The sequence below is a fragment of the Castanea sativa genome, chromosome 1 (genome assembly GCF_040712315.1).
Source record: "Castanea sativa cultivar Marrone di Chiusa Pesio chromosome 1, ASM4071231v1".
NCBI classification, from domain to species: Eukaryota; Viridiplantae; Streptophyta; class Magnoliopsida; order Fagales; family Fagaceae; genus Castanea; species Castanea sativa.
Genome location: NC_134013.1, coordinates 83,591,028 through 83,602,767, shown reverse-complemented (window position 1 = coordinate 83,602,767; position 11,740 = coordinate 83,591,028). Strand labels below are relative to the sequence as shown.

General features: G+C 38.9%; 1 protein-coding gene across 1 annotated transcript; it reads left to right on the top strand.

Moving 5' to 3' along the window:
• Positions 1-7,822: 7,822 nt before the first annotated feature.
• Positions 7,823-11,140, top strand: LOC142635709 (uncharacterized). The gene is made up of 4 exons (XM_075809829.1): positions 7,823-9,408; positions 9,547-9,718; positions 10,029-10,099; positions 10,894-11,140. Exons 1-4 carry the CDS (start codon positions 7,823-7,825, stop codon positions 11,138-11,140), a joined length of 2,076 nt encoding a protein of 691 aa, XP_075665944.1.
• The last annotated feature ends 600 nt before the right edge of the window (positions 11,141-11,740 follow it).

The window sequence follows — 11,740 nt, the reverse complement described above, 5'->3', positions numbered from 1 at the left end:
GATTTTCTTTATAGGTCCAGCCTGCTTCAACTTGTTCACTTCCATCCTTACTACCTCGGCGTGATCCCAGGACGCACACTGAAGAGGCTGTTTGCATGGCATAGCCTCTGGATTTACATTCAATTGATGACAAATAAATCCAAGGTCAATCCTTGGGTCATCATAAATGGTCCAGGCAAAAACATCGATGTTGGCTTCCAAAAACTTCACCAACTCTACTTTCTCCAAATCTAGCAACTGAGACCCCACCTAAAAATACCTTCCTAGATCCTCATCTATTACCACCCTCTCTAGGTCCTTGGATGACTCTCTGCCTGCCCCAATCCCTTGTCCCTCTACAAGGACCTTTAATTGCTATGGAGCTTCCTCCCCCGCCTCTACACCAGAATCCTCGGGAGGCCGGGTAATTGCAGACACCAAACACTTCCTAGCCATTGCCTGGCTGCTGAGTAATTCTCCCATTCTCCCTTGAGTAGGATACTAAAATTTCAAGTGCAAAGTTGACGAGACCGCACCCATTGCATGTAACCATGGCTTGGCCAGGATAGCCGTGTAAGGGGAATAAGCTTTAATGGTGATAAAGTTGACTTGAACCTCTTCGTCCTCAGCTTAAACCGGTAACCTGATCATTCCCTGGGGGACCACCACTTTTCCATCAAAACCAACCAATGGTGAGTAATACCTTTCTAGATCCTCGGACCTTAAATTCAACCTGTTGTACAAATCGAGGTACATGATTTTTGATCTGCTTCCCTAATCAATTAGGACTCTCTTTACATCGTATCCATCGATCCTAATAGTAACCACTAAAACGTCACCATGTGGTTGACATGTTCCATCTTTATCCTCTTTAGAAAAATCTAGGATAGGGATGGTTATCCCCTTAGCCCTTTTAGCGACGTGATTCCTGGCCTTCACGGCCTTTACATCAGGGTCTTCACCCACGGACATGACCCAAGAACAAGGCCCAAGATCAGCTCTTGGCTTGGCAAAAATCATGTTGATGGTGCCTAATGCCAGCCAAGGAACATTGCCCTTTTGCAACTCAGCCCCGGAGTGCCCAAACTGTCTCACGGGCTGATGTAAGAACTGGTTGAGTTTCCCAACCCTCACCAATTGGTTGAGGTAATCACACAGGGTCTTGTAGCCCTCCGTGGTATGCCCCTTATCCTAGTGGTAGCGGCAATAGAGGCTCTAGTTTCTCCTAGACGCATCTCCACCCATCCTATTGGGCCACTTGAATTAGGGCTCATTTTGTATTTTTCTCCAGTATTTGATACACCGGCTCTTTAAACAAAGAATTGACCAATTAAGCCCTTGTGGATGACGTCTGGTTACGGAAATCCCTTCTAGGGTAATTACCCTGATATCCTCCTCCCCGAGGATCCTTCCTCTCTGGAAACATTTTAGCTTTGCCTTTACCTTGCATCTGATCCTCTTCAACCCGCTTATACTTATCTATGCGATCCATAAGCTGGCGCATGTTTGAAGCAGTTTTCATTGTCAATGATTTCCTCAATTCATGCTCGGTAGGGAGCCCCACCTTAAAGGTCTTCACGCCTACATCTTCAAAGTCACCATCTATCTTATTATAAGTTTTCCAATACCTATCAGAATAGGTCTTGAGTGTCTCCCCTTCCCTCATTGCCATGGATAACAACATGTCCACTGGCTTGGGGACTATACTGCACATTATGAACCTAGCCCCAAATGCCCTTGTCAACTCCTTAAAGGACCCTATTGATCCCTCTAACCAAGGCATCAAACCAACGCATAGTTGTCGGTCCAAGGCTAGAAGGAAAAACTTTACACATCAGAGCCTCATTACCAGAATGAACTACCATCTTCTGGTTAAAGTGGCTAACATGCTCCACGGGGTCAGTCCTCCCATTATAAAAGGTGAACGCTGGCTGAGAAAAAACGACGAGGGAGCTTGGCCTTGTTGATCCTCCTAACAAAGGGTGACTTAGAAATCTGCTATAGGGCTTTACTCATTGCATCATTCCCCATGCTATGGTGAGAAGATCCTTTCTCATGCTTATCACCACCTTTCCTCAACCTATCCCTACGAGAAGAAACAGAATAGGACTCACTAGATGAGGTTCTGGATCTCTGACGATACTTGAGATCCCTACTATCCTTAGAACCTTCACTTGACGAGGGAGAAGGTCTCCTTCTGTCACACTCTCTGTGCTTCAACTTCTTGTGTAAACGATCTATCTTTAACTACAACTTGCGTGTTTCCTGGTCATGAGACGCATGACTTCCAGCCTCAAATGGCTCCACTCAGGGCGCTCAGTGTGGTAAGACTCTACCACAATGCTTGGGGTGCGTTGCCTATCTCTCCTTCGCTCCATATTAACAAATTGGTTCTCCCTTTGTGAACCAACCGATTCTTCCCTGTCCTGGCCTACGCTAGCCATGAACACTCAGGACATATCCACTAGCCTCAGTTGGTCCCACAAATGGCGCCAATTGTAAGGACAATAAAAATCTAGAAGCCCACGACCCACTTAGAATAGTGGCTGAATCAGTTCATTCAAGGCCCAAAACAAAAAATTTGTAGAAAGGGAACAACACAACAAAGAATTGGCCCATTCTGAGAGTCAGACAAGAAAGAAGAAGGCAAAGTACTTAGATTAAATGAGTCAATTGCTCCCTTCAAGCCTTCCTGAGGAAGTTTATGCTACAATAACACAGTACTATTCGCTACTCTCTTCTCACAATGTTCTTCTTGTTTTCTCTCTTCTTTTTCGTCTTGATATTTTTCCTGGTTTCTACGTGTCCTCCTCCTACAGTCCCTTTTTCTTGTATATATGTACTCCTCCCTTCCTCGCATCTCAACCATCCATTTCTCACCTAACCAGTCTTATTTTATAACACTTGTCACATTTTTTGTTTGAAGAAGGTAGTGGAAGGAGCCTGCTTAGCTGTGGTTTGCATTGCTCAGATCACTTCCTCATCAATGCAGCTAATAAAGCTGTTACTTACCATTTAATGCGGCCAGGAGGCCAGGCGCAGGGCATTTAATGCAAAGGCTATAGGCTATCCCAAACTGGAAAATCTTCTTTCAACTTTTAGTCTCTACTTGGTACGCCTCAAAGTATTTCTGATGTACCCCTTCATCTGCCCGAGCAACCCTCTTCCTCGGGCCCGTGGCTTGTGGGCCATGGAATTGGCACTCCATACTGCGGCTTTTAAATTTCATCCTCGGTCCTTGGGCCCCCCTCAGTACATACTCGGTCCTCGGACTCCCCACAATTATTATTATATTATCATTTATCTAGATTTATTGTTTTAATAATAATAATAATAATAATAATAATAATAATAATAATAATAATAATAATAACAAGAGTGATAAATAAAGACCATCCAATTAGAAGTCCATTTGTGATCAGTCATTAAAAACTTTGTTTGGTGAACAATTCTATGACAATTAACTATGAATAATCAATATATCATATCATATATTATATAATAAAAATTGGGCTTAAAAGTTGTGATTGCGCCAAGTATTTTCATCAAATTGCAAAAAAAAAAAAAGATTAAAAAAAAGATTTAATTTTTCTTCTCCTATAATTTCTAAGTTGATAAAAATCATAATTAAAATAAAAAAAAACCAGCAGCATAGTACACGTTTATATGATTTTAACTTCTCCTACTTGTTCTATTTCACTATTACCAAAATAAAAAACCCGAGATTGACAAAGTATTTGTAAGCTAGAGAGAGAAAGAAGAATTTGAAGGGCTGCCACTTTCGTTATACCCCTACCATCAAGCTGCCAAAACCCCTACGAGTAATTTTTCTTTCTTTTTTCTTTTTAAATTATGGGCTTAAATATTATTTAGGTTTGGGTAATATGATTGGATATTTTTTGTTTAGGGTATATAAGTCGAGAGAATATTTAGTGTACAATGTAAAATTATATTTTACCATAGTTTTAAATCATCTATAAGACACAAGCATATGCACTTACCCACACTATATCTTAATATCACATTATCAATGAGTGGAAGACAGTGAGAGAGTTTGACATATTTTCATTTCATAATATGCAATTTGTGAACACAATACAAATGATTCGATTTTCATGGTCCTATTACTGTTTTGCTTTTATTTTTGGTTTTATGATTTTTTTTTTAAAAAAAATCTTATCTTGGAAAGGCTGCAAATATGCAGTGAAGTAACTAAGCTAATTTTTAATATCTCAAAATATATATGTTTATTTACTCTAATTTACTTGACTTTACTTTATTTTACTTTTTCTTTATAATAGATGTACAAAATTTTCCAAAACCATCTTACATAAAATGTCACAGAATTATCGCACGAACAACTTACTATTACTCCTTAATGGAAGAAATATAAATAGAAAACCAACATTAAATTGAAAGGTTCCCTAGTTGTGTAAAGTCCTTGAGCAGCGTGCAATGGCAACATGTGGGCAAACCTCGCACCCTATGCTAACCACATGAATCGTGCCATGGGCCAGGCAAGCGATGGTGCTCCATGGCAAATTGGCAATGCATGGTTTACACGAGTATTGGTGGCTTGAAGGTTTGATGGTGGCCTTGTGTTGATGCTGTTACATGGAAGGTTGTAGAGTTGTAGGCCATTGTGCGTGATGTGCATGGCATGTATTGTGCTGGGTTGCGGTAGCCTTTCATGGGTTCGGCCATGGTTAGGCTGTGGCCTGTGGGTGCATGAGTTGTGTTGATTGTGTACAAGACAAGGCTGCCATGTTGAGGCAATGTGAGAAGTAACGTACGTGGCTTGGGCTTTGTGATGCTTGCCAAGCCTGGCTGGATGCATATGATCAAATTGTGGGTTATGTGGCTTGTTGTCACGGCCCAAGGCATCCATATGCATGTTCAACAAAAGTGGGCTGCTGGGCCTGTGATTGTCTTAAGCATGGGCACATGTGAGCTTGGCAAGAAATTACCATGGTTGTAGGCTTTATGGGTGTGCTGTCAATGCTACATATGGGACAAGACAGTAGCAATTGTGTGTGGCCTTAGGCAGTTCCACCTTTTTATATTTAAATATTAATTAAATCATATTATTTAACTTTCTTTTAATATCTATTTTTTCAATCACTTAAAATTTATTTTTCTTGCGTTTTGAAAAACACAATTATTAATTAAGTTTTTGCATTTAACTTCTACTCACTACAACAAAATGTATTTTTAATGACGAAAATTAGTGAGGAAATATTTTTCGTCGCTAAAAATACAGCTTTAGTGACGAAATATGCATTTCGTCACTAAAGCTGAAAAAAATTATAACATTTAGTGACGAAAAATAAATTTCGTCACTATTGTGATCTGAAAAATGGGCACTAGGGGAGGGAAACTTTGGCGCGAGTTTAATTAATCTATAGTGACGAAATATTTCGTCACTAAAAGTTGAAATTTTTAGTGACGAAATATTTCGTCACTGTAGGTTTTGCACTTACATATTTTTAGTGACGAAATCACAATTCGTCACTAAAAGTATGCTTTAGTGACGAAATATATTTCATCACTAAAAACCTTAACAAAGCATAAAAACTTGATACCTTTAGCGACGACGAAGTAAGCATTAGCGACAGAAAAGGTTCGTTGCTAAAGACCTAAGGATATTAGATCACTTAAGCCTCTCTTTTTTTGTCCTTTCTCTCTTTTATTTCAGCTCCCAAAAGCCTCCCACACCAAATAACCTTCAAACCAAAAACACTGAACCATCAGATCAACACACAATCAGCGACGGCAACGGCGACGGTTCCTATCGGCGACAGCGACGGTTCCTATCGGCGACGGCGACGCTTCAGTTTTGAAGGATCGGCGACGCTTCAGTTGGATCGGTGACGCTTCAGTTGGATCGGCGACGCTTCGCCGTTGGCGACGCTTCGCTTCTTCAGATCGGCCGACGCTTCCGCCCTTCAGATCGGTGACGCTTTCGCCATCTCGGACGGCGACTCTATCGACGACGACGACGCTTCAGTTTATCGATCGGCAACCGAAGGATCGGCGACGCTTCGCTTGGATCGGCGACGCTGGGCCGAACGATCGGCGACGCTCGCCAGACGGCGACGCCCGCTTTACGGCGACGCTTCCTATCGGCGGTTTCTACTGGCGACGGTTCCCATTCGTCGCCGATTTGGTGTCCATCGCGACGATTCAGACGCCGGCGACGCTTCAGCTCCCAATCGCCGGCGACGCTTCAGTTCGCACCATCCGACGACGCTTCAATCACGACGCTTCCAGGTATTTTTCTTTTCTTTTTTTCCTTTTTGAGTTAATTTTTTTTTGTTAATTTTTGTTTCTAATTGCTTGATGTTAATTTTTCTGCTTGATCTAAAATTAGTTCAACAAGATGATTCTTCTTCTAAAATATAATAACAAAATCAATATGTGTTTTTTTTTTTATAAGAAAAATAGTGGGTTCACTCTCAGTGTTTTCATTTTGATTTTAATTCCATTTTTTTCTTTTCTAATTTGAAGTGAAATTTTGTTCTGAATTAGATCTTGAATCTGCCATTGCCCAATTGATTAACCTCATTGCATTCACATATACATACCCAATTTCAATACAATGTACCCCTTTTGGAATTGTTGAAACTGAAAGTACTGTGATGGCTCAGTGTTTCCATGTTAAGAATTTTAGATTTATATCAAACATGCAATGGTGTGTGATTTTTGGTATTTTGTTTCTTCAGTAATTTATAATAGCTACTTGCATGGAAGAAGTTGTTTAATTACCCAGAAAAATATTTGCACTGCTTGTTTCAATATAGGGGCTCTGTTTTCTGTTATGCTCTGTTTGGCTGTGAAAAATGTCCCTTTGGCAAAAACTAGTGATTGATCACTCCTGGCCTAGTGCCTTCGCTTCTTTTTATTATGAGAGGATCATTTTCAAGATTGAAGTACTTATAAATTTAACTTTTCTTTTGCAGGTTAAATACACATTGTTTGCAATAACTTTGGATTTTTTCTAAAAGTTGTAAGCTTAGCTTGAGCAAAGTAAGTAACTTTTAGTAGAAAACCTTATAAAACTTTATACATGTGATGTTGGAAATTGGATTTGTGGTGGTATGTTGTGTTGGAGCAAACGGGTGTGTTGGAGCAAGCGGGTGGCTTGCATGGTGTTATAAGGTGGGTTAAACTAATATTGGGAGTGTTTTTCATTTCTTGCAAATGTTAATGAGTATTGTTGATTAGATGTGATGAATAGTATTTTATTTGATTTCAATATTTGTAAAACTCTATACTTGTGATGTTTGTGATTGGTTTTGTGGTGGTATGTTGTGTTGGAGCAAGCGGGTGGCTTGCATAGTGTTATAAGGTGGGTTAAACTAATATTGGGAGTGTTTTTCATTTCTTTCAAATGTGAATGAGTATTGTTGATTAGACTTAGATGAATAATATTTTATTTGATTTCAATACTTGTGCATTCATGAATGAGATAGAGCTTTATCTAAGTAGCTTATAGTCTTAGATGTTAGAATACATTATACATGAGTTATTCTTATTTTACTAAAGTAGCATTTACCTTATTGTAGTCAAACATGGATAAAAGTTGGATGCCAATGGCTAAGACACCTGATGGCAGATTAAGTCGTCCATATATTGAAGGAGTCAATACATTTATTAATTTTGCAAGATCGGTTGTGGACTTGAGTGGTAATATTCCGTGTCCGTGTATTCACTATGTGAATTGCTATCGACAATCTCTTCAAATTGTGCGTATCCATTTGTTTCATCGTGGGATTATGCAATCCTACGTTAATTGGTATAATCATGGAGAACCTCATTGAACGAGAACATTCATGATAATGAAATGTCGGATGGTGATCATATGGGTGGTATTGATGCCTTGGTAGGTGATCGAATTAGAGGGGAACCAAGAAATGCAATCGAAGATGAGGAGGTGCATCATTTTGAAAAACTTGAGGAAGATGCAAAGCGTGAGTTGTATCCGGGTTGCACTGATTATAGTATCTTGAAGTTTGTTATTGAGATGTTGAATGTCAAGGTAATGACCAACTTGAGTAATAAGGGACTTGATATGATGCTAGAATTGCTGACAAAGGTTTTACCAAAAGATAACTTGGTTCCAAGGTCAACTTATGAAGCAAAGAAGATATTACGTGACTTGGGCATGTCATATGAGCATATAGATGCATGCAAAAATGATTGTGCACTATTTTGGAAAGAAAATGAAAACCTTGATAAATGTCCGGTGTGTGAGACGCCTAGGTACAAGGATACACGTGCCCAAGGTAAAAAGATTCCTCATAAGGTATTACGTTACTTCCCGTTGACACCGAGATTGAGGAGATTGTACATGTCAGGCCAAAGAGCTAAGGACATGAGATGGTATATAAACAAACGAGTGGATGATGGGATAATGAGGCATCCAGTTGATAGTGAGGAGTGGAAGGAGTTTGATTTGCAACATCCTGATTTTGCCCTCGAACCTCGCAATGTAAGGTTGGGATTGGCTACAGATGGATTTAACCCTTTTGGGAATATGAACAACAACTATAGTATGTGGCCTGTCATACTTATCCCCTATAATCTACCGCCTTGGCTGGTTATGAAGGAGCCATATTTTATGTTGTCCTTACTTATTCTTGGTCCCCATCAAACAGGAAATGAGATTGATACTTACTTGAAACCATTGGTTGACGAGTTGAAGGAGTTGTGGGAAGAAGGTGTAGAAATTTATGATGCTTATAGTAAAGAGCATTTTCAAATGCGTGCAATGTTGTTGTGGACAATACATGATTATCCTGGATTTGGTAACGTGTCTGGGTGGAGGACAAAGGGTTATCATTCTTGTTACACTTGCAACGATGAACCATATTCAGAAGTTTTGGAAAGTAAAATTGGATTCATTAACCATCGAGCTTATTTGCCTATGGAACATCGTTGGAGACATAGTCGGTTGCATAATGGTTTATCGGAGAAATGGAAGAGATCTTTAGAGTTAGAAGTGGGAAAGATACAAGAGCAGTTAGATAGAATGCCAAATATAATTTTAGGAAAGCATCCAAGTGCTAAGAAGAGACAACTCATTGGGGAGCCAAATTGGTCAAAGGTAAGTATTTTGTATAAGCTTCCATACTGGAAGAATAAGAAGCTTAAGCACAACATTGATGTCATGCATGTGGAGAAGAACATTAGTGAGAGTATTTACGGAACTTTGTTGGGCATTGAGGGGAGAAACAAGGATACTGACAAGGCACGGATAGACTTGCAAAATATGAACTTTAGGCACACGTTACATTTGAAACAATGTCCTAATGGATCATATGACAAGCCTCGGGATTTTTTTTCATTAAGCCCAAATGAAAGGGATGGTTTCAGTGACTTTTTGAAATCGGTCAAGTATCCGGATGGCTATGCAGCCAACATATCAAGGTTAGTGAATGCAAAAAATGGTAGATTATCTAGTTTGAAAAGCCACGACTGTCATGTGCTACTACAACGAATTCTTCCAATTGGGTTACAAAGGTTTGCACATAAAAATATTTGTATTATATTGTTTGAGTTGGGCAGCTTCTTTCAAGACTTATGCTCAAGGACCCTAAAGCGGAGTGAATTGGAGAAACTAGAAGAACGTATAGTTCTTATACTATGCAAGTTTGAGAGGTTCTTTCCTCTAACATTCTTGGATGTTATGGTCTACCTTGCTATTCACTTGCCTCAAGAAGTAATTCTAGGAGGCCTGGTACAATATCGATGGATGTACCCAATTGAAAGGTAATTAGACCCTTTAATGCATCCATCAATTGTATCTTTCCCACGTGGTATAAAATCACGTAATGTGTGTATTTTTTCCTCATAGGTACCTTGGAAAATTGAAAAGATACGTTTCAAATCGAGCTCGACCAGAAGGTTCGATTGCAGAGGCTTACATTCTCAAAGAATGTATTAACAACTAGTCTTTGTATATTGATGGGATCGAAACTGTGCATAATCGAAGAGAAAGAAATGAAGATTTTGGTGAATCTAGTGAAGGATTGATAGTTTTTTCACAGAGTGCCCGACCCATGTGTGGTAGGCGGAATGATGGCAACTTGTCTCGTGCATTGCTTGATACTGCTCATTGGTACTTATTGTACAATAGTCCTGAGCTAGAGCCTTATTTAAAGTATGTGATTTCATATGCATGTATTGTTTGATTAAGTTTTGAATATTATCTGCAATGCTTAGCTGAAAATAAATCACCTTATTTTTAACAGTGAACACAAAAGTACATTGCATAATCCTACTGGAGAAGCCATAACTCAAATCCAACGACAAGAGTTCCCAAGTGGTTTAGAGAACGTGTAAGACATTTGAAATTTAATCACACACTAATAAAAATTAAACATTTAAATAGTTTCGTCATTACTTATTACTTATTAATATCACTTGTTGTATGCCATTATAGATGAATAGTTTGAAAATTAACGAGTCACCAGAAGCTACTAAAGAGTTATGGTCATTAGCAAATGGTCCTAAGTCGCATGTGAAGGAGTACACAGTTTGTATGGTCAATGGTGTAAAATTCCATACAAGGGACCTAGACAATCGTCGTGTAACCCAAAACAGTGGTGTATGTACCGAAGGGGACCAAGGAGGAGAAATGCACGACTTCTATGGTCATGTATGTAAAATTTGGGAATTGGAGTATGTGTTTCGCCATAAAGTTGTTTTGTTCTAGTGTGAATGGTACAATACTGGTACCAATGGTCAAAAGAGAACGATAAGAACCAATGTACACTGCACAAACATTGGTGTTACAAGTCGGTAGTATGAAAATGACCCTTTTATACTTCCTAGTCAAGCGAGACAAGTTTTTTACCTTCAAGATACCAAATTGGGTGAACCTTGGAAAATTGTGCAATCCATCCAACATAGGGGAGTGTTTGATGTCCCAGAAGTCGGGAGTGGAGAATCCAATGATAATACAGAAGATAGTGACGCATTCCTACAAGAAGCTATTGTTGATGTTGTCTCTATCAATGTTGAGGACAATATTACTGACTATTGTATGGGTGATGTTGAAACTGAGGTTGTTCTTGAAGGTGGAACTTCAAGAGATGCTAATCAAAATGAAGAGCATGACATACCTGATGTTGATCTTGATATGGATTATGATATGTAGAGTTCATAACAATTGTCTTAAATGTTGTGTGCTTATCTTAAAGTTTTATGCTTCTTTAAGTAGCAATTGTTTTGTACTTATCTTGAACTTGATATGGATATTGATGTGACCATTTGTTGTGTTGAGTTAGTAGTAATTGTGTTCAAATTTTGCACTTGTGAATTGCTTGATATGGATAGTTTCAAATTTTGCAATTCTTTTGCACTTGTTTTGTACTTATTTTGAAAAATGCATAGTTTCAAAAAATGCCCAAAAAGGCCAAATACACTCATAACATACCGAGGTATGAGATGGCAAGATTGGATAAAATGAGGCAAAACCAAGAGAGAATTGATGCTTTGGGATTGAAGCACATCTCAACTTCTCTAAAGGATACTGCTCAGTCCAATTGTGCAAAAGGGAAAAGAAGTAGAGCTAGTGTTGTGGTAGATGATGATTATGTACCACCTATTGGTGACGATGACAATAATGATGAGTCATCTAATTCTGTAATCCATAAGGTACAATAGATGTTCCATAGGATACAATAGATGATAATAATTTTATTGTTCCATTACTTGTAATAACTTTGTTGTTCCATTATATGTATGTTTGTTAGTT